Genomic DNA, 20,520 nt, shown 5'->3' with positions numbered 1-20,520 from the left:
GGGCCTTGGAACCTCCATTTGATCAGCATATCCTGGGAGGTCACAGAGTAAACAGGGACTGTATTTCACCCTCCCCCCTCAGCTCCTGAATCCCCAAAACAGTCCCAAACTGTCCCCAAAGTAGCCTCCTGAGTAGCTGGGACTACAGACACAAGACACCGCACCAGGCCATCTGTTCTAATGTTTACTAAACATCTACTGTGTACCCGGCATTGTGCCTTCAGCCTCAAGACACCGCTGCAAACACTTTCACACACATCGGGTCCTTTTGGCCCGTGAGACTCTGTCATGGCCTCCCCTCTCCAAGTCTCAATTTCTTCCTCTGCAAACTGCATTTCAGGGAGGCCCCCATCACGCAGGGCCCCCCACTCCTGACTGAGGCAGCCTGTGGCTGTGAGCACCAGCCAGGGTGAGCCAGGCTTGGTGGGCCTGGAGTGGACGTACTTTGGGGTGCAAGAGGACTGCAAGAGCAGAAGTCAAAGAGCTCCTAGGGAGGGAGGGGGCCTGAGGTGTTTACTAAACTTTATCTCCTTTCCTCCCAACAGCCCTCTGGGCTCGGTGCTGTCATCCCTTTTCACACCTGAGAACACCCAGGGAGAAGCAGGTATCACTCCAGAGGTGGGAACAACAAGGCTAGGGTATTCAACAGACAGCAAAGGACAGAACCTAGGGGGAGGGGGTCCTCCCTGGACCCAGCCCCTCCTTTCAGAGACCAGCAGGACAGAGGTAAACAAGCCTTGTTGTTGTGTTCCAGGACAATTGTTACTTTGTTATTCATGCATTCGCCTCTGCCCTTCCTCCTCCACAACCCAGCCCTAGCTCCAGGCTTGGGGGATTTGAGACCCTACCCATCCCTGGGGCTGGCTCCCACCCACCCCGCATGAAACTTTCAGGTTTCTCCTTTCTCTCCCGGGCTTTGGGAGCCGTCTCTACCTAGGCTGCCCACCTCCCCCCTTCCCTTTACCCCGCCCCCCGCGGCGACAGAGTGGGCTGCCCCCCACTGGGTGGGGGAGGGGCGCGGCAGTGCCGCCAGAAGGCTGCAGGGGGCGGGGTGGAGGGGGAGCCCCCGGCTCCGGGTCTGGAGCGCTCCACGCTGGTTTCTCACCGATTGGGAAGCCTAGTGTTCACATTCGTGAAATAGGCTTAAAAATACCGAACTCCCAAGGCTGCCGGCCTAGAGGGAACACACTTTTATTTTATTTTATACTCTGCTTACCTCCGAAGAGAGAACATATGTTTGAACGCTGGGTTCGCGCTGTCATTTAGTCCTCTCTGAGCCTCAGTTTCCACATGGGTATAATGGACATGGAAAGGTGCGTCCAGCCCTTTGCTAACCCCGTGCTCAGAGGATTCTACACTTTTTTTTTTTTTGAGACACAGTCTCACTCTCTTGTCCGGGGTAGAGGGCCGTGGCCTCAACCTAGCTCACAGCAACCTCAAACTCCTGGGCTCAAGCGATCCTCCTGCCTCAGCCTCCCGAGTAGCTGGGACTACAGGCATGCGCCACCATGCCCAGCTAATTTTTTTTTGTTTCTATATATATTTTTAGCTGTCCATGTAATTTCTTCCTATTTTTAGTAGAGACGGGGTCTCGCTCTTGCTCAGGCTGGTCTCCAACTCCTGAGCTCAAACGATCCACCCGCTTTGGCCTCCCAGACTGCTGGGATTACAGGCGTGAGCCACCGTGCCGGGCAGATACTACACTTTCACACGGGTTGAGCAGCAGCGGGGCGATCCGTGCAGAGAGCTCGGAGTATACGCTCAGGTGCAGCACTGGGCCCACCCACAAACATTCCTCGGGGACTTTTCGGGCTGGGCGCAGGGAAAACAGCAGCGCGCCGGACAAAACACCCTGCAGACCAGCCGGAGGCAGAAAGACAGTAAACAAGTAAACAGACGCACTTGTAACAGTTCTGTTGCCCTTGGAGCCCGGGTCCCGGCTCCGAGGTGGAGGGGCGGCCCCCGGGGCGGGGTGCGGCGCCAGGGGCCGGGCGGGGCAGGGGCGGGGCAGGGGCGGGGCCAGCCGACCTGGCTTCGCGCGGGCCGCCCGGCCGCAGACAATACGCCTCCTGCCCGGCGCGCCGCAGCTTCTGCCACCGCGAGGTGAGTCTGGACCCCCGTCCCCGCCACTGTGCGCCGCTCCAACCAGCCCGAGCTCGGCAGGTTAGCGCACAGGCAGCTGTCCCGGTTGCAGAGCGGCTGGAAGTTTGGGGACCGGTGCCCAGGTTTCACCGCCCTGGTGAGTCACTTGCGGGGCGACATCTCTGGACTCTGGCTCCTGTACATCCTCTCTCTGGCCGGGGGCTCCAGGTCCTCGCCCGCGATCGTGCCAGGAGCGGACCCCCGAGGGCCTCAGTCTCCGCATCTGAGCAATGGGGTGGCCTCTCTGCGTCCCGCCCCGAGGGCCGGATGCTCTACGGCTCCCGCACCGCCCTCCCGCGCGGCCGCGGGGACGGGCTCCAGCCTCGGGGGCGGTGCGGACCCGGCCAGGGCGCAGCCCGGCGCCGCCAGCTCAGGGCGCGAACGGCACAGCCGCGGCGTCCACCAAAGAGAGAAGATGGCGTCGCGCACCTGTCCCCGCCGCGATCCGAGGCTCCCGAGGTGCCCTGCACCCGCGAAAGAGCCAGCTCAGAAAGGCTTTATTGCGGGACGCAGGGAAAGTCCAGAATAGGCGCCGGGCGCGGCCGCTGGCCCGCACCTGCCCACTGCCCTGCACAGGTGCGCCCCGCGAGGCCCGCGCTGGAGCCTGGGCAGCGGCGTCCACATCTGGTTTGGACAATCGGGAGCCCACGTCCCGGGCACTCGGGGTTAGAGTGGCCGCGGGGCGCGCTCCCTGGGGCGACCCGGGAGGGGTCAGGCCGCCTGCGGGGCGTGGCGGGAACAAGCCCTGGGGCTTGTCTCACTTTAGTTGTTGCGCTCTGGCCTCTTTGTAAACCATCGGTTGCTGCTCTTTTTGCTGGAATGAGCCATCCTGTGGGGTGGGATGTTGTTGTTGTTGCTGGTGCTGCTGTAACACTTTTGTTGTAACATCTTTGTTGTTGCTGTTGTTGTAACAGCAGCGCTGCTCTGGCCTGGGAGCTCCAGCTTCCCGGGAAGGGACAGTTGGTAGCCTCGTCCCTGCCACATTAAGAAGGGGGCAGTCCAGCGGGCACTAGGACAGGGAAATGCTTAACCTGTGCCTGCGTCCGTGAGCAGGAGGCCTCGCTTCCGCACAGAAATGCCAGGGCTGTCTAGCCCAAGCCAAGAGCCCTTTATTGGAAGCCAAGCTGGAACCGCTCCACTCAGCCACTGTGCAGCTATGTGGACTTGGACAGGCTAGTCTGCCTTTCTGAACCTCAGTTTGTTCATTCTATAAAATGGGCCTCACTCAAGTTATAGCTTCCCTGGAGTTAACACCTTTATTTCTCCTTAATTTGGGCATGGTTCGGGAATAAGTTCTCAGGAGTGGCACGTTTTTGGTATTAGTACTGTTCTGCAGGTCTGTAAATGGTCACCTGAGGCAGTACCTGGGCCCCCACTCGCCCAGGCCCTTCAAGGAAAGCTGGGGCCGATTCCTAACTCTGGGACAGGTGTGCACCCCTGGCTGCCCCTCCCGCTCACTCTCCTCTTCACTCTTTCATTTTCTGACCCTTAAGGTTACAGGACTGTCACTGACTGATTTATCTGTGGTTTCTTCACTGCCCTGTCGGTGTTAAGTTTTACAAGTTTCATTTTTGGTTGCTTTTAGTTTAATTTTTTTTTTAATTTATTTTTATTTTTTATTTTTTTGAGACAGAGTCTCACTCTGTTGCCCAGGCTAGAGTGCCGTGGGTTAGCCTAGCTCACAGCAACCTCAAACTCCTGGGCTCAAGCGATCCTCCTGCCTCAGCCTCCTGAGTAGTTGGGACTACAGGCATGCGCCACCATGCCTGGCTAATTTTTTATATATATATATGTTTTTAGTCGTCGAGGTAATTTCTTTATTTTTTTTAGTAGAGATGGGGTCTTGCTCTTGCTCAGGCTGGTCTCGAACTTCTAAGCTCAAAGGATCCTCCCGCCTTGGCCTCCCAGAGTGCTAGGATTACAGGCGTGAGCCACGGTTCCAGGCCTTTGTTTTTAGTTTAAAATGTCAAGTGTCTGGGGATCCTGGCCTCTGGGGTGTGGGCTTTTAGCCAATGCCTGAAAACTCAGACTGTCCTTTCCCTTGGTGGCACGTTCATTTAACCAAGCTTCTAAGCCGCCTTCCAGTTGATCTTTTTTTGGTAGGAACAATCTCAGCAGGGAGATTTCTCCAAGCACCGGGGCTATGATGAGGCCCCCCATGTGCTAGTGTGAACCCTGAGACAGATCACTGCAGCGATCAACTTAGCCCTAGCCCGGTCCTGATGGGTGTCTGGCTTACCTTTTGCCATCTTGGCTCACTTGCCACCTGAGAAGTCTTCCCTGACTACCCTATCTCAAGGCATAGCCCCCTCACCCCTCCCATTGCTTCGCTGTCCTGAGACCTCACTTTACTGTCTTATGGATGCTACCACTGAAATTACGTCATGCATTTGTGTGCTCACACAGACCTGACAGTTCCATGAGGACTAGAGTGGCAAATGGCAGATCCCTGGTGCCTGTCACCGCCTGGGTTGGACAGAGGGGCTGCATCCATGCTGATTAGTATAAGTTTCAGGCAGTTAGCAGGCGTAACATTAAAATGACATCTGGATTCACTGAACTGCAAAGAAACCAGAGACCACTACCAACAGTCCAGTGTTCACTTCAAATCGTCTTTGGGATAAATGGAAGGAGCTCACTGGGGAAGGAAGGGCAAGTTTGCCAGTGAGTCTGGGAGCTGACAGCACTGCAGGCGGTATTTTCCCCTCTCCGTAGAAAGCATCCTGTTTTTAGTGAACCTGTTAAGTTTGTAGACAATTCTTGGCTTCTTACTTCCCCTGCTGCGGACTTAGTGGCTCCAACGAGAGTCCGACTACTCTGCTCAGGACAGTTCCCAGCACACTCACGTTTTGTTGTCGGCGGCCACCGGGAAGCCAGCAGTGGGTCTGGGCTGGATATAGGTGGCCACTTCCTTGTCTCCCCCTTGTCCTGCCATGGGTTGGCTGGGGCTGGGCCTGGGAGAAACACAGTGTGACATCAGTCCCTGGTCCCCAGTTCCTCGTTGGCTCTGAGGCAGGCAGGAGGCGGGTGGGCGGGCACAGGGCAGACAGAGAGGGCAGCTGATTTTCCTAGTGTCAATATTAGGATGTGACAATACAAAACACCCTCGGGGCCTGCACTGCAAGGTAAACTTGTTTTTCTGGGGATGGGAGAACCCAGTTACCCAGACCAAGGAAGTGCAAGCCACAGAGCGTGACACAGAGAGGGGGCTTCTGACTTCTGCCTATTTGGCTGAAGGTCCCTGTGATTTTGGACATTTAAGATGGAAGATTGTTTTTGTTTTTTTTTTTTTTTTTTGTTCTCGAGACAGAGTCTCACTCTGTCACCCTGGTTAGAGTGCTGTGGCGTCAGCCTAGCTCACAGCAACCTCAAACTCCTGGGCTCAAGTGATCCTCCTGCTTCAGCCTCCCAGGTAGCTGGGACTATAGGCACGGGCCACAACGCCTGGCTAATTTTTCTGTTTTTTTAGTAGAGAAAAGGTCTTACTCTTGGTCCAAGTCCTGACCTCAAGTGATCTCCTGCCTCAGCCTCCCGAGTAGCTGGGACTACAGGTTTGCACCACCGTGACAGGCTAATTTTTTTGTTTCTATTTTTAGTTGGCCAGCTAATTTTTTCTACTTTTAGTAGAGACCAGTCTCACTCTTGCTCAGGCTGGTCTCAAACTCCTGCCCTCAAACTATCCTCCCGCCTTGGTCTCCCAGAGTGCTAGGATTACAGATGTGACCACCACGCCCGAAGATTCTTAAATTTTCTCCCCCAAGAGATGATTTATTTGTGTCTATAGCCTGGAGCTAAGAGGCTCTATCTCAAGGTGAGGGCAGAGATCTGCCTGCTCTAGGGGAGCTGAAATTCCCACTTGTAGGCAGTGGTGCATGTGGCCTCAAGCGGCCAGCCTGTGTGTGCTCCTCTCCTGAGCTCCAGGCCCCCTGAATGCTGGCTGCCCATTAGCGAGCACTTACTGTACACTGTGCATGTAGCACCCTCTCCACTTGGGGCTATAGGGCCACACTTGCCAGTTGCTAGGTGGGGCTCTCCTTCCTGGCCTTGTATAGAAGGTGACAGCCAGGCCCAGCAAGGGTATGTGTCTAGTCCAGGGTCCCCCAGCCAGGAATTGCCTGCCACTGTGAGCCCAGCACCTGTTAACCCCATCTTTCATTCTCACTATTTTGCTGTGAACTGCCTGGTCCCTGGGGCTGGCCGCCTCCCCCTTTCTGCCTTTCACTGGGTCCCTGCTCTGTACTTGGGCCAAGCTCCCGGCTGGGGCAGACAGACAGGTAAACATTTAAGGAGACCTTGATGGGCTAAGTGGCCAATCCAGGGCTGTTTACCCAAGGTGCTGGGACAACACAGATGAGGAGCAGGTAATTCCCTCCTGAGAGGGCAAGGAGGTGATCTCTGGGGTGCTCATGCCTGGCTGGGGCTGTTTGGGGCAGAGGGAGGGTGCGAGGATGGATGGGGTTCAAAGGGCCGGCCGGGGTGCTGTCGAAGGGGAGACCCAAACACCTTCAGGAAGGCGGGAGAGCCTGTGGGCTGGTTCCAGGGTGCAGTCCTTAGCTTACTCCCAGGCCCAGGCGTTTCAGAACTTATTTATAAATACATGCTTTTGAAATTTTAACAACTGCAGACCTAAGTGGTATCTTGACACTTTGTCCTTTGCTAATGGTGAGAGAAAAGCACAGGGTTTCCCTTTTTGGGGTCAGTTCAAAATTAGTCCAGAGTTACTAATCTATTACACGGCCTCCAAAGTTTGGAGTCAGGAAAGGACACACAAGACAATCTCTGCCCTAGCTCTTGTCTTGTAAATGAGCAATTAGGGCCCAGAGGGGCTGAGGAAGTTTTCCAAAGTCACACTAGGGATCTGGCCTTGAACCCAGGGGCCCAGCTAGCCGAGGGCCCCGTGGCAGAGCCAGGCTCAGGGCCCTGACCCGGTCCAGGTCCGCCTCAGGCTTTGGAGTGGGGTTTGCTTTCTTGGATAAACAGACGCTGAACCAAACACTTGGACCATCTCTATAATATGCCAGGCAAAAAGGAAACAAACTTTTCTCACTCTGTAGGCGATATCCTGTCGCCCCAGAGGCACACACACCTGGCCCTGCGCAGGTTCCCCCGAGGTCAAGCATGATGGGGTGGGCGAAGAAGTATGATTAGAGATCTGAAAGTAGCCGCCTCTGTCTGCCTCTCGTGATGCCCTGAGTTTCCGAAGGGTTTCAGGGTTTGTTTGAAGTCTATTTAATCCTCACCACAGCCCTGAGTGTGGGTCTGTTACCCCTGTGGGCAGTTGAGGAAATGCGTGGGTCAGAGAGGGGAAGTGGGCATTGCGGCGGCTCATGCCTGTAATCCCAGCACTCTGGGAGGCCGAGGCGGGAGGATCATTTGAGCTCAGGAGTTCGAGACCAGCCTGAGCCAGAGTGAGACCCCGTCTCTACTAAAAATAGAAAAATTAGCTGGGCATTGTGGCACGAGCCTGTAGTCCCAGCTACTCATAGGCTGAGGCGGGAGGGTCGCTTGAGCTCAGGAGTTTAAGGTGGCAGTGGGCTATGATGACGCCACTGCACTCTAGCCACAGCGACAGAGTGAGACTCTGTCTCAAAAGAAAAAAAAAGGAAATGGAACCCGTTTTTCTCACTGCCCTCCTTAAATTAAAAAAAAAGAGAGAGAGGTAAGTGAGCAGGACCACACAGCAGTGTCCCGATGGAGGCTGGGGTGAGTGAGGAAACATGCTAAGTCTGTTCCCTCCTCCCATGCCAAACACCCCCTCAATTCCATTGCCCTCTTCAAAGGTATCACTGTAGTTTCCAGATCTTTCTTCCACGTTTTTCCATTCATATATAATGTACACAAACATGACCAAAATGGCATTGGGAAGTGAACCCCACCTACCTCCAGAACAAGCAGTCTGGGTATCTGCAGATTCCTGATGTTGGGGTCTGGAGTCTGGACTTCCCCAGCAGGTGGGAAGGGAGTAGAGCGTGTTGTGATTTGAGCTTCCTGAAAAAACCTGGAGGACAAATATCAAACATCTCATTTCAGACAAATTCAAGCCATTAACAATTGTTTTTGTTTGTACTTCAGTTTTGAATGGGTGTTGCCAGCCACACACATGATAGCAAAATTTTGAAATTACAAAGCATACACCTCCATCCCACAGACACCCTCTTCTCTTTACTAATCTCATTTCTTCTCTCAGACATAGTCTGTGCCTGTAGAAGTGTTTGTGTATTCATGCCCTTCTTATACGCAGGGGAGGTGCAGCTGCAAACTGTTCTCGCTCTGTTCTTGTAGCCATGTTCCTTAAAGGTCTGCACGGCGGGCTGCAGGTCCATCGCCTAATTTCTTTAGGCTGCTGGGCACATGCAGGGGTATGTGTAGGACATGTTCCTGGAAATCAGGTTATGTGCATGTGTGACTTTGGATGCTGGCTGTCACGCTGACCTCCAGAGACGTAGGAGCTTGCTGCTCTGTGGAGTGTGAGCGCCCCTGGCTCCCGGCTGAGCCTGCTGATTGAGTTAACCAGCCCCTGCTAGGAGGCAGAACAAGGGCAACTGTATCCGTTCATCCTCTCAGCAGCCCTAAGGCAGTGCTATTTCTGTGCAGAAGAGCCAGCAAGGCTCAGCGGTTAGGGGACTTCCAGCGAGGGGGTGCAGAGCTGGGAGTGGAACCCGGGTCAGCGTGGCTGCAAGGTGGGGGCATTTCCTGCAGGGCTGCGCTTGATTTGAGCAGGTTCCCGGTGATTTGCGTCACCCCGCGCTCATGGTCCAGGGCCAGGCTGATGGCTGGGTGGAGGGGAGGGCAGGTGGTTTCCCAGCTGGCTCAACCCAGCTGACCCTTCCTGTGACCCACCTGGTCCCTCCCCCTCGGGGTTTGTCCATCTGTGAAATGGGAAGTGTCATTCTCGCCTGCTGGCCCTCAACAGGACTGGCTGAGACCTTGCATGTCTTGACGGTTCCCACCAGGAGCTGGACCCCCGGCACTGTGCCCCTGCAGCCTCATTCCCATCTCGCTGCACAACTCCTGAACCTGCCCCTGATGCATACGTCTCTACCTGCTCGGGTTTGACGCGACCTGGGAGGGGAGATGGCGTTTCCCTGTTTCCCAGATGAGCCTATGGTCACAAAGCCAAGTACAGAGCTGGTCACCAAATGCAGGAGGGTCCAGAACCTCCCCCCAGCCCTGCAGGCCAGGGTGTGGCGCTCTCTTCTGCACCATTTGCATCCTAACCTCTGTAGGTAAAATAGAGCTCCGGACTGGTGGCTAATTTTTTCAGTGGTTTTTCCACTGATGAGTGTGTAGGTGGCTAGGTGTGGGCTGCAGCCGGGTAGGGACACAGGATCGGTGTGTCTCCTTTTCACCAAAGAAGGGTTTCAGCTACTCATTTGCAAATTTGCTGGGAAAAAAATAGATGATAAAAACCAGTCCTGTTTCCTGCAGGGCAACTGCAATGCATCGACAAAGTGGGACCTCTGGGAATACTTTGCCTTCATTTATTCATTCAACAAATGTCTGTCTGTTTTATGCAAGCCCTAGGGAGGTTAGTTAACTCGCCCAAGGACACCCAGCAGCCTGGTTCCAGAGCCCATTCTCTAAACTACCATAGGTAAGAAACTGGGCAACAGTGAGTGTGGTCAGCTGGATATATGGGGAACCCCGCAGAGGCCCCCAACTAGATTCTGCGGGTCTGAGAAGGTGTGCCTGAGCTGAGTTCCTTATTTATTTATTTATTTATTTATTGATTGATTGATTGACAGCCCTGGGTAGAGTGCCGTGGCGTCAGCCTAGCTCACAGCAACCTCAAACTCCTGGGCTCAAGTGATCCTCCTGCCTCAGCCCCCGGGTAGCTGGGACTACAGGTGTGCGCCACTAAGCCTGGCTAATTTCTTTCTATTTTTTTATTAGAGACAGGGTCTCGCTCTTGATCAGGCTGGTCTCGAACTCCTGACCTTGAGCGATCCACCCGCCTCGGCCTCCCAGAGTGCTGGGATTGCAGGCGTGAGCCACCGCGCCCAGCCTGGAGCCCGTTTTCTTCAGTGTGGTCACAGCAGGGCTGCAAGAGGAAGGGCCCTCTAGTGGGTGTGGCATGACTTTCAAGGGGTCTGAGAGCCAAACAGCAGTGACAGGGTCAGGTCTGAGACTCCCCCCTCATGGGGGTCAGATTGAAGAGAGCCCAGCAAAGAACTTGGAGCCAGGGCGAGGCAGGAGCTGGCCTGGACTGGGTTGGCGGGGCAGCCAGGAGAGGCCAGAGTAGGAGGAGGCAGCGGCAGGGACCCTACCTGGGCAGGGGCCCCAGCCCCAACCCCCTGGCCACACTGTTTTCCCTCTATCTAGAGCCCCAAGACCAGCCCAGGCCCAGCTAATGACAGCACGTACTCCATATCAAGTCGGCAGGGCATGGGCGCAGAGGCAAGATGGCAAAAGGCTCAGATTGTGGTAAGAGGGCAATGCTGAAGATTTAATGAGTTAATCCAAATACAAGGCTTAATCACTGCCTGCCAGTAGTAGATGTTCCAAACAGCAGCTGGGATTATAATAGAGAGGCTGTTAGTGCTAGTTCTTGCCTGGAAATGGAGCCTCCTTAGTTTGGGATCATTATCCCCATTTAACAACAGATGGGGAAACTGAGGCCCAGGGACAGGAAGGGTGAGTGGTTGGGTTAGGCTGTTAACCCAAGGTGAGACTGGCATCTGTCCCAGGCCCACTCACACAGGGAGGGCAGCAGGGGCTGGAAGAGTCTTAGAGGAAGGTGGAGAGTGACTGACTATGACTCCCATGTAGGCCCAACCTACTCCGCAGACCCCTGGCGGAGCGCCCACCCTGGTGGCTAGGACCCTCTTCCTCTGTAGTGCACAAGGACTCTGGGAGTGTCTGCCAGGGGAGCGATGTTAGGACAGTGGGTGAAGTTGAGAATCAGTCCAGCTCACAGTGGCTGGGGTCCCACTGTGGCCCTTGCCTTGTGGGGGAAGGCAGGGGTCTCCAGAAGCATTGGGAGGTTGCCTTTCAGCTGGGGAGGGAAGGGGAAGGAGGGGGCAGATGCAAAGGAGGGCTGGGACTGCTTTCCCAGGGAAATGACTGTTTGCATAGACACCACTCCCCCCAGGGCGGCCAGAGGTTCCTTAAATGCCACCTAATACACGTACTGTCTGCAATCTATGCAATGTCACAACGGCTCACCCATGAAGATTTGTCTGTCTCTCCATTTATCTGGGTCTTTAATGTGCTTTAATGGAGTTTTAGACTTTTATGCATCCTTTATTAGGTTAATTTCTGACCAAAAGCCTTGTTTTTCTGTTGCTGTAAAGGTACATTTATTTTCTACTATACTGTGGTTGACGAGTAAGAATTATATTGACTTTTATATGTTGATCTTGTGTCTGGCAACCTTAACTCCACTGGTAGTTCTAATGAGGTGTCTTAGTCTGTTTCATGTTGCTATGACAGAATGCCTGAGACTGGGTAATTTCTAGAGGACAGAGATTTACTTCTGAAGGCTGGGAAGTCCAAGATCGAGGGGCACATCTGGTGAGGGCCTTGGGGCTGTGTCATCCCATGGCAGGAGGTGGAAGGTTAAGAGGAGAGGAAGGGGGCTGAACTTAAACTTTCACCAGGAACACCTGCACCCAACAACTAACTCGCCCCCGCATTAATCCATTCCTGAGAGCCGAGCACTCATGACCTGGTCACTGCTTAAAAGTCCCACCTCAATACTGTTGCACTGGGATTAATTTTCCAACGCATGAATTTAGGGGGATACATTCAAACCATAACAGTGTCCGGATCTCTTTGGTTTTCTACATAAATGTTCCTGTCTGCTATACTTCCCTGTTCCTACCTTTTATTGAAATTAACAGATGTTCTTCATCAGTGGCTATCCAGGGTTGACTCGGGCAGGGCTGGGGAGGACCTCTGACACGTTGTCTGCTTAGTTTCATTCTTTTCCTTCACTGTTGGGAGTTCCCAAGCTGAAGTCCTGCTGGCCTTGGAAGGTGGCAGAGACTCCAGTGTGGGATCTTGGACCCTGTCAACGGAAAAGAAACCAAACTCTGTAAAATAATTTTAAAGAGATTTATTCTGAGCCAAATTTGAGGATCATGACCCGGAGCCACGCCCAAGAGGCCTCGAGCAAGTGGACTCGCTGTGGCTGGGTTACAGTTTGGTTTTATACATTTCAGGGAGACAGGGGTTACAGGTAAAGTCATAAATCAATACGTGGGACTCATACATTGATTTGGCCCAAAAAGGTGGGCCATCTTGAAGCAGGGGGGGGGCTTGCAGGTTATAGGTGGGTTTAAAGATTCTGTGGCTTGTAATTGGTTAAAGACATGAAGCTTTGTCTAAAGGCTTGGAATGTTTTAACATAGTTGCTGTTTATCAGAGACAAGCCACTGGACATAGATTTGTTGTGTAAATTGAGGGCCTGCAGGTGTGTCTTACATACCCTTAGGCTTGTTAATGGGTTACAAAGGATGTCCCCAAGAAGGGAGAGGGGCTTGTTGAGGCATGTCTGACCTCCCTCCTCCTGGCAGGCAATTTAGTTTTAGGATATTCCTTTGGCCAGGAGGGGGTCCATTCAGTCAGCCGGTGGGGGGTGGGGTGAGCCTTAGGATTTTAGTTCACAACCCCCACCTCCACCCCACCCCGCCTGCATCCTACCTTCTGTGCGTCAACACCCCACACTCTTTCCCTTCTTAACAAGCCACCAGCGCAGCAAGATGGACAAGGAAGACGGTGTCCTTGTCCAAAATGGGTGCTTGGCTGTTGGTCAGTGCCACGGGACTCCTGTGAAGTCCAAGTCTGGCCTGGGAAAGGGGGTTTCCAATGTCAGTACATCCCATGCAAAAACTCAACACCTGAATTATTTACTAAAAGGCGGAAGACGCCCGGCACAGTGGCTCATGGCTATAATCCCAGTACTTGGGGGAGGCTGAAGCAGGAGGATCGCTTGAGGCCAGGAGTTTTTGACCTACCTGGGCAACAGAGTGAGACCCTGTCTCTACCGAAAAAAAAAAAAATTGGCCAGGCATGGTGGTGCACGCCTGTAGTCCCAGCTCCTCGGGAGGCTGAGGTGGGAAGATTGCTTGAGTCCAGGAGTTCCAGGCTGCAGTGAGCTATGATCAGGCCACTGCACTCCAGCTGGGGTGAAAAGAAAAAGAAGCATGAAAGTCAAGTCATCTCTGGCTTGTCTGATCTACAAATGTGGCTTCAAACCACGCTAATATTGGTCACCCAGTGTTTTCTAAACTGTTATTTCATATCCTTACATTGCAGATTGATCTAGGTTTACGTTATCCTTTTTAATTGCTACCAAGTACTCCCCGTGACAAATGTGTCAGGACTTTTGCACCCAGAATGGTATCTTTGGGTATTTACAGCTCATACAAATGCCACCAGGACCCTCCCTATAGCGTGTCCCTGTACCTTGGCTGGATGGTTTAGGGGAGCTGCTGAGGCTGGGTTGTGTGCGGTTAAGGCTGCCCGCCGGTACCTGCAGGTGGCAGCCCCTCCCCCCTTCTGGGCTGCTGGGGCCGTCTCCCTCCCCCACTAGGTCAGACCTGTTTCTCCGCCCACGGGGGAAGGTGTGGCCTGACAGGTGCAGGTGCGGGCTCTTTGTGGCTGTTATGACGGTGTTTGCCCTGGTAGAGCTGCGCTTCCACCTGAAACAGATTAAACCTGGTTTCTACTTTCCTCCTAGGAAGCCGCAGCAGCCGTCGCTCATTTCTCCACAGCTCACTCTCAACAGACGTTCTGGGCATTTTTTCTTCTTTTCTCAACTCTAGGTTGAAGAAGGGTGCTGTCTTTCTGCAGTTTCTCCCTAAAAGGCTAGAATGCCCCGGGCCCCAAGTCTGCCAGGCTGATGACGTCACAGCGCACGCCCAGCTCCTGCACTGCGTGCCTGTTGGATGCCTTGTTAATAACCTGCCTGGAGTCAGCCCCGAGACACCTGGAGGGGCCAAAACTTCCTGTTCCCCTGAGCCCCTGCCTGGCTTTTGCATTTGAAGCATCTCACTTTAATGCTGGGAGCAATTAGTGAGCGGGCACCTGTGTTTAGCCTCAGGGTGTCCCTGGAGGGTGGTGGCCCTGTGTGTCCTGGTTGGTCCACTTCAGGGATGGACTTTGGTCTACCCTGGACTGGGCTGTGGGAGACTTCAGGCTACGTCCCCTCTTGGCTCAGTCATGAACTTCACCAGCCACAGTGTCCTCTTGGAACAAAACTGTCCAGCAAGTTAGTGGAGTGTGCAGGCAGCCCTGAAGAATTAAAAATTTAAAAGACCCAGGGTGTATTGTGAGAAATGCTGGGTCGAAGTACGAAGGTCGTAATGGCTATGTCTACCTGTCACAGTGTGCCAGGCACTGTTCAGAGTACTTGGAGGGGACTCCTTCATTTCATCCTCCCAGTAGCCCGGCGTGGGGTGCTCATCAACCCCGTTTTACAGATGGAGAAACTGGCACGCAGCTACTGACGGCCAGAGCTGGGATTCGGACTGGGCCGTTAGGTTCCGGGACCACACTCCTCACCATCATCATACTCTGACCTAAGGCTGTTTGGTACCGTGGGGGCAAATTTGGTACCGGCTGGTTGGGAGAGTGTGGGGCCAATTTTGGTGGATCAGATCACAGAATCCTAGTTGCCGGCATGAGCGAAACACTCACTGCTGTTGTGGGAACCCACAGGTACAGTGGTTAGGAAGGCCTTTGGCTGCCAGGAACAGGAGGCCCGACGGCCATATGAACACACTGGGTTTTCTCCTCGCACCACCGCGATGCGCGGCGGGCAGGCCTGGTCCCGCCTCCCTGCGCTGCCGCGGCTCTGGCCCTCCAGGAGGGAGAGCTGCCCCGGCTGTGTCGAGCCCGACGTCTGGGTTCCCTGAGACGTCATTGGCCAGAACTGGGGTGCAGCGCCGCCACCAGCTGCAAGGAATGCTGGGGAAGCAAGGAAGAAGGGGAGGGTCACGATTGGCTCTGAGTGAGGGTGCAGGGCCACCCTCAAGACAGTTGGAGTTCGGTTAGCAAAGAGCCAGGGGGAGCGGACGTCAGAGAGGACTGCAGCACAGAGGATGCTGTGCGACGCTGCATGTGGGTGATCCCACTTCTGAAAACCCGTGTGTTTTGCAGAGCGATGGGAAGAGTTAGGAGTGGTTCCTCTGGGATTGGGATGACTTGTTTCCATTTCGCTTTTGTGCCTTTCTTGCTCAATAACCACAAAATAGCGTCTCTCTGGCTGGGTGGTGCTGGCCAATTGCTGTTGGGTGGAGCCCAGGGGTGGCCCCTCTGCTGGCAGCGGGTGCTTGGGTTTTCCAGTGGGGCTGCCAGTGAGGACCAGCGGTAGAGACCGCCTTATGTTTATACTCTACAACGAAGAGAAGCAGCAGGGGCCCCTATGAATCATCTCCAAGTCCCTCCCTTCCAAGAACAGAGGGGCTTGGTGACTGGCCCAGAGGCGCACAGCCAGCGTGCAGCAGGATCCGTGCCTGCATGAGCTGGGTTGGGCCATATTGGCGGCGTTAGCAGATCAGCAGAGTGGGGGCAGGGGAGGTGTCTTGTGAGTGAGCCCCCACACTGCGTAGTTAGGGGGACCACTCATACTCTGTCCTTTTGCCCCAGAGGAGCAATGTCTGAGGTGAGACCCATCTCCACGGACCTCTTCATGGAGACCTTCCCGTTCAGGCATCTCCTGGACCCTCTGATCCTGGAGGTTGTCAGTGTCATGGATGCCGAGGATCCCGACCCCTTGGGGTGCCTCGAGGGCAGGTAGGTGTCAGTGGCGTGCGTGGGGTAGAGAAGCAGACCTGTGTGAAGGAGGGCGCGTCTGCAGATGGCCAGCTTCCCTCTGTGCCCTGCAGGGCTCCAAGGAAGAAAATTCCCTGGGCGTGGTCATGGAGGCTGGTGGCCAGGTGACTTCACCTTGCACCCCACCTGACTCTGGGGCCCCTACCCTGTTGACACCAGCTCACAGAGGGACCCCTCAGGGTCCAGCACGTTCACAGTCCCAAGATGGGCCCCGGGCACCACTGTCACGGTGGCTCGAGCCTTTGGCCTTGGGGAGCTGGACAGAGGGCCGTCTTGACCTGCAGCCCACGTAGAGGCCTCGCAAAGGATGGGGGGCTCATTTTATAAACCAGGACTGGCGGGACCAGAGGAGCCACATAGTTCCTGGCCCTGGCTGTTAGGGCAGCAGTTTCTTGAGGAATCACTGAGGCTAGAAGAAGGAATCTGCCCAGGAATGGCACGGCCCCTGGAGGCAGCAGGACTTGCCGGGGCCAGGGTAGAGGTGGGGCCCGAGCCCAACTCGCTGCCAGCTGGGTTCGGGGGCAGCCGCTGCCCCTGCCGCTTCCCCCTTGCCCCTCCCCCCACCACGTGCACACTGACTCTTCCCCGGCACAGACCAGGTGGCTGCTGGCCTCGGCGTCCACCCTGAGCTGGAGAGGACAGCCAGGCCCCACCGGAGCTGCCGTCCCCAAGGGCAGCTCCAGGGTTCTGGGTGTTTCCTTTCTGCTTTAGGCCTCAGGATTTTTAGTCATTAGGTCTTGGAGGGAGGATCGGGCTGGTTGGGAGTTTGGGGCTGGAGGGACTCGGGACCCAAAGACCAGGTGGCCCCTCCCCACTCCTTGCTCCATCAGTGGACAAGGGCAGGGGCAGTGTTTTCTGAGGTCCCACAGGGTGACAGGATAGAGATGGGCCACAGCTCCCACCCCGATTGCTGGCCCACCCTCCACCGTCCCCCCGTCATCCCTGCACAAGGAGCACAGACCTGGGCAGGTGGCAGGGCGCAGGCAGCGGGGCTCGGCTGGGCAGGGCTCTGAGCAGGTGGCCGCCTGCCTGGGAATTCCCAGCCAAACTGCCCAGTCACGGGATGGAGTGTGGCAAACCCAGAGGGCAGGGCTGAGGCCCAGATGCCCTGAGCCAGGAGAGCGACTTCCAGTCTTCATGTATGTGCGTGCATGTACGTAGGGGGCAAGCCAGCCTCCATCTCACTCCGGATTTTGGTTTAGGGTGGGGGACCCAGGCAGGGGCTTACTAGTTCTTCCATTCTGAGAGGCATGATGACAGCAGGGGCAGTTTCAGGACTGGGGACTCGGGGGCAGTTCTAGGAGCCCCCTCACCCCACTGAGGAGGGGGTAAGCTGAGACCCCTGTGGGAAGCCGGACTTGGTCATCCATGGGAGTTCAGGGTCCCCAAATGTGCCCTCCCATCGTCCCACGTTCCCTCCAAGCACCACCAGGTGGGGCTGTCCCAGGAGTCTGCTGGGAAATCAGGCCACCAGGTTTTCTGGGCGTGAATGCTTGGGCGTGGGCGTGGGCGGGTGCACAGGCAGGGTGCCCGGAGCCTGCCCTGCTGATCACCCAGGCACCCGTGTGCACCCCGCCCACCCGGTGAGGCTCAGACCATGCCTGAAAGTCCCCATCCTCCCACCAGAGGGCAGCCACGAGGCACATGGGGGGGGACAGGCACCCCCGTGGCCAGCCTGGCAGGGGCGTCTTCTGAAATGACTGGCTCCGCAGAATGCATCCACGGGTGGGACCTCGAGGGCACCTTTAAAGCAAAGTGGGAGTCAGGAGGGATGCAGAAAGGCTCCCCACCTGCCCCAAATCGGACACTGCCCCTCTTCTCTGCGCCACTCCCGGCCCCATCAGAAGCTTCAGCTGGGTGGGGCCGGGTGGCGCCCGGTGCCACTGGTCTCACTGCAGCCACACCCTGACCGCCAAGCCTGCTCCCCACAGTGACCAGGTGGCCCTGCGGCTAGCCTACATTGGCGATGCGATGAACCTGCGTGTCAGCAGCCCCCGCCTGGCCCGACTGCCCAGGATGACCATGCGCAGGTAACCCGGGGAGGGGCCCTGGGCGGGTGGGTGGAGGCCCACAACCCAGCACGGGGCTGGGCCCAAGGGAGCAAATGGCCCTGACACTCCAAGGCAGTCCTGAGACCCTTTGCTCCCGCCGGCCCCCACTCCTGGAGCTGGCCCCTGCCAGCCCTCCCTCCTGGGCCTGGGCAGTGACAAGGCAGAGCCAAAGGCCCTTTCTCTTTCGGTATCAAGCCACGACTGTACCTTTCCAAGAGGGTCTTGACTTAAAGGGAATGCTGGGTGAGTCTGGATCCTGGGCGGTGGAGGCAGGACCTCTCAGCTGGTCTCCGGGGGAGGAATGAGTGGGCAGTGACCTGCCTGGGGTCCTGCAGAATGGGGCTTGGTTTTCCACACAGCCACCTCCGGAGCACAGGGCCAAACCCTCGGTGGGCTGGCGCACGATGGGGAGGAAACGAAATCAGAGTGAATTTGACCACAAACAGCACGTGCAGAGAGGTCCTTGGGTGGAGGTGCCCCAGAAGGGGGACCAGGGTGGCAGTGGGAGTAAGAGAGGATAGGCCCTCTGCTCCTCACAGCTGCGATGGTGTCACCCAGGACACAGGCTGTCTCTGCTCACCCTTCCATTGTCTTGCAGACTGGGGCTGTCCTGTGACCAGCCGGTCCGCTGGGGCGTGCTTGGGAGCCTTAGCGACGGTTTCACCAACCTCAGGGAGAACGTGGCCAGGCTCTGGAGGTCGCTCAGCCCCAGGCCCTCGGTAAGAGCCTCAATTCACAATCCGACATGCACTGCTGCCTGTGCCGGCTGTCTGGTCGGCACATCCCTGGTCTGCCTCAGTCCCCACCTCTCCCTGTCATCCTCTGCTTCCACAAGTTTGCACATCTGCCACGTCCCACTGGCCTTTTGGGTTGAGGCTCCTGGTTGAGTGAAGGGAGAATGCACGGGTGTGAGCACACAAATGGGAGAATGCACGGGTGTGAGTGCACAGACAGGAGAATGCACGGGTGTGAGCGCACAGACAGAATGCATGGGTGTGAGCACACGAACGGGAGAATGCACGGGTGTGAGCACACGAACGGGAGAATGCATGGGTGTGAGCGCACAGACAGGAGAATGCACGGGTGTGAGCACACGAACGGGAGAATGCACGGGTGTGAGCGCACAGACAGGAGAATGCACGGGTGTGGCACAGGTGTGAGTGCACAGACAGGAGAATGAACGGGTGTCAGTGCAGGAACTGACGGGCCATGCGCAGGCGGCTTCTCCCTCTGCCCGGGAAGCCCCATCTGCTAGGCGGGGCTCTCCTGGCCAGGACAGGTGCCTCCCCTCCCAAGCAGCTTGCCCAGCCAACGTCTTCTCATGCTGCCCCCTCCCCACTGCTCTCCTCCAGGACAGCTGGCCCCCTCACCTGTGTTCTGCAGTGTCTTCACCTGCATCCCACGGGCCGGGCTGGCCACCCCTCTTCTGCCACGTTCTCAGGGCCACTTCTCTCCTCCCTCTGCCGAGCTCAGTGGTTCATTCTCTGGTCTCAGCTTTTCCCGGCCCCCTCGAGCTCCTTCGAGTCCCCCAGCTCCCTGGGCTTCCCCCTCACCACCCACAGTCCCCTGCCTCTCTGGCTCTTTCCGGCCTCACTGCTCCCTCTGTCCCGCAGGTGTGCCCCGTCCCGGCGTGGGAGCAGGTGCTGGTGCTGCTGCTGGTGCTGCTGCTGGGCAGGGGCCTGCACCTGCTGCTCAAGTGAGGCCCGCGGCCGGGGTGGGGCCGGTCCCCACCCCACCACCGCCCTGGAGGTAGTGGTGGAGCAGTTTCTTGTCTTTCTAACTGGAGTTTTTTGATGATCTTTTTTATATTTAAACTCAGAGATAGTGCTGGGACACTGCTGAGGTTTTATACTCAGTGTTTGTTTTTTCAGATTTTGTTATGGGGCAAATGAATTTGCTATACCTCTGGGGTCCCAAGGCTTGGCTAGGCCTGCCGTCCTGACCCTGGCTCAGCCCGGGAGGCGGCCTGTCCCCACGAAGGAGTCTTCCTGTCCTGCCAGTTGATCATGTGGCGGGCAGCGGGGGGAGTGCTGGTCACACCCCCGCATCTGTGATGCCCGCACCAGAGAATCCACTGGATCAATTTCTGAGGGCTGGGGGAGCTCAATATTTGTTTTTTTTTTTTCTTGTTTTTTTTTTTTTTCATGTTTTCTTTTGCCATTAGAAGTGCAGTATGGGGGAGTTCAATAAACTGTTGCTTTGCAGTGGTCTCTGGTCCTCTCTGGGGGTCTGCAGCGCCAGTTCAGGCTCGTCTTGCCCCTGGGAGGGCAGGGGGTGGGGCAGGCTCCTGGTCTCCTCCCTGCGCCTGAGGACCACCAATGCTGCCTTGGGGTTTGGCTCCACCTTCCCCCTGCTCCGGCCTGGTGCGTAAAATCCAGTTAGTATTTCCTTTGGGCTTTCAGTGCCTCTCAGAATGAGGGTTCCTGTCGCTTTCCCTGCACACACCCTCCATGGCTCTGCTCACAGAGCAGGGGGGTGGTGGGGAGGGGGTGCCAGGCAAGGGCACCAGGGCAGGAGGGCCAGGCCTCCCACCTTTCAGGCTCGCTGC

The 20,520-nt window shown here is 56.1% G+C and overlaps 1 protein-coding gene across 1 annotated transcript; it reads left to right on the top strand.

Annotated features, from left to right (window-relative positions):
* The first annotated feature begins 2,031 nt into the window (after positions 1 to 2,031).
* BIK (BCL2 interacting killer) lies at positions 2,032 to 20,176 on the top strand. The gene is made up of 5 exons (XM_045554727.1): positions 2,032 to 2,103; positions 15,736 to 15,882; positions 17,853 to 17,951; positions 18,571 to 18,691; positions 19,586 to 20,176. Exons 2-5 carry the CDS (start codon positions 15,743 to 15,745, stop codon positions 19,670 to 19,672), a joined length of 447 nt encoding a protein of 148 aa, XP_045410683.1. The 5' UTR covers positions 2,032 to 2,103; positions 15,736 to 15,742; the 3' UTR covers positions 19,673 to 20,176.
* The last annotated feature ends 344 nt before the right edge of the window (positions 20,177 to 20,520 follow it).

This window comes from Lemur catta, chromosome 6, assembly GCF_020740605.2.
Source record: "Lemur catta isolate mLemCat1 chromosome 6, mLemCat1.pri, whole genome shotgun sequence".
NCBI classification, from domain to species: Eukaryota; Metazoa; Chordata; class Mammalia; order Primates; family Lemuridae; genus Lemur; species Lemur catta.
Note: the sequence above shows the minus strand (reverse complement) of the source record. Positions and strands in the feature narration are given on the sequence as shown.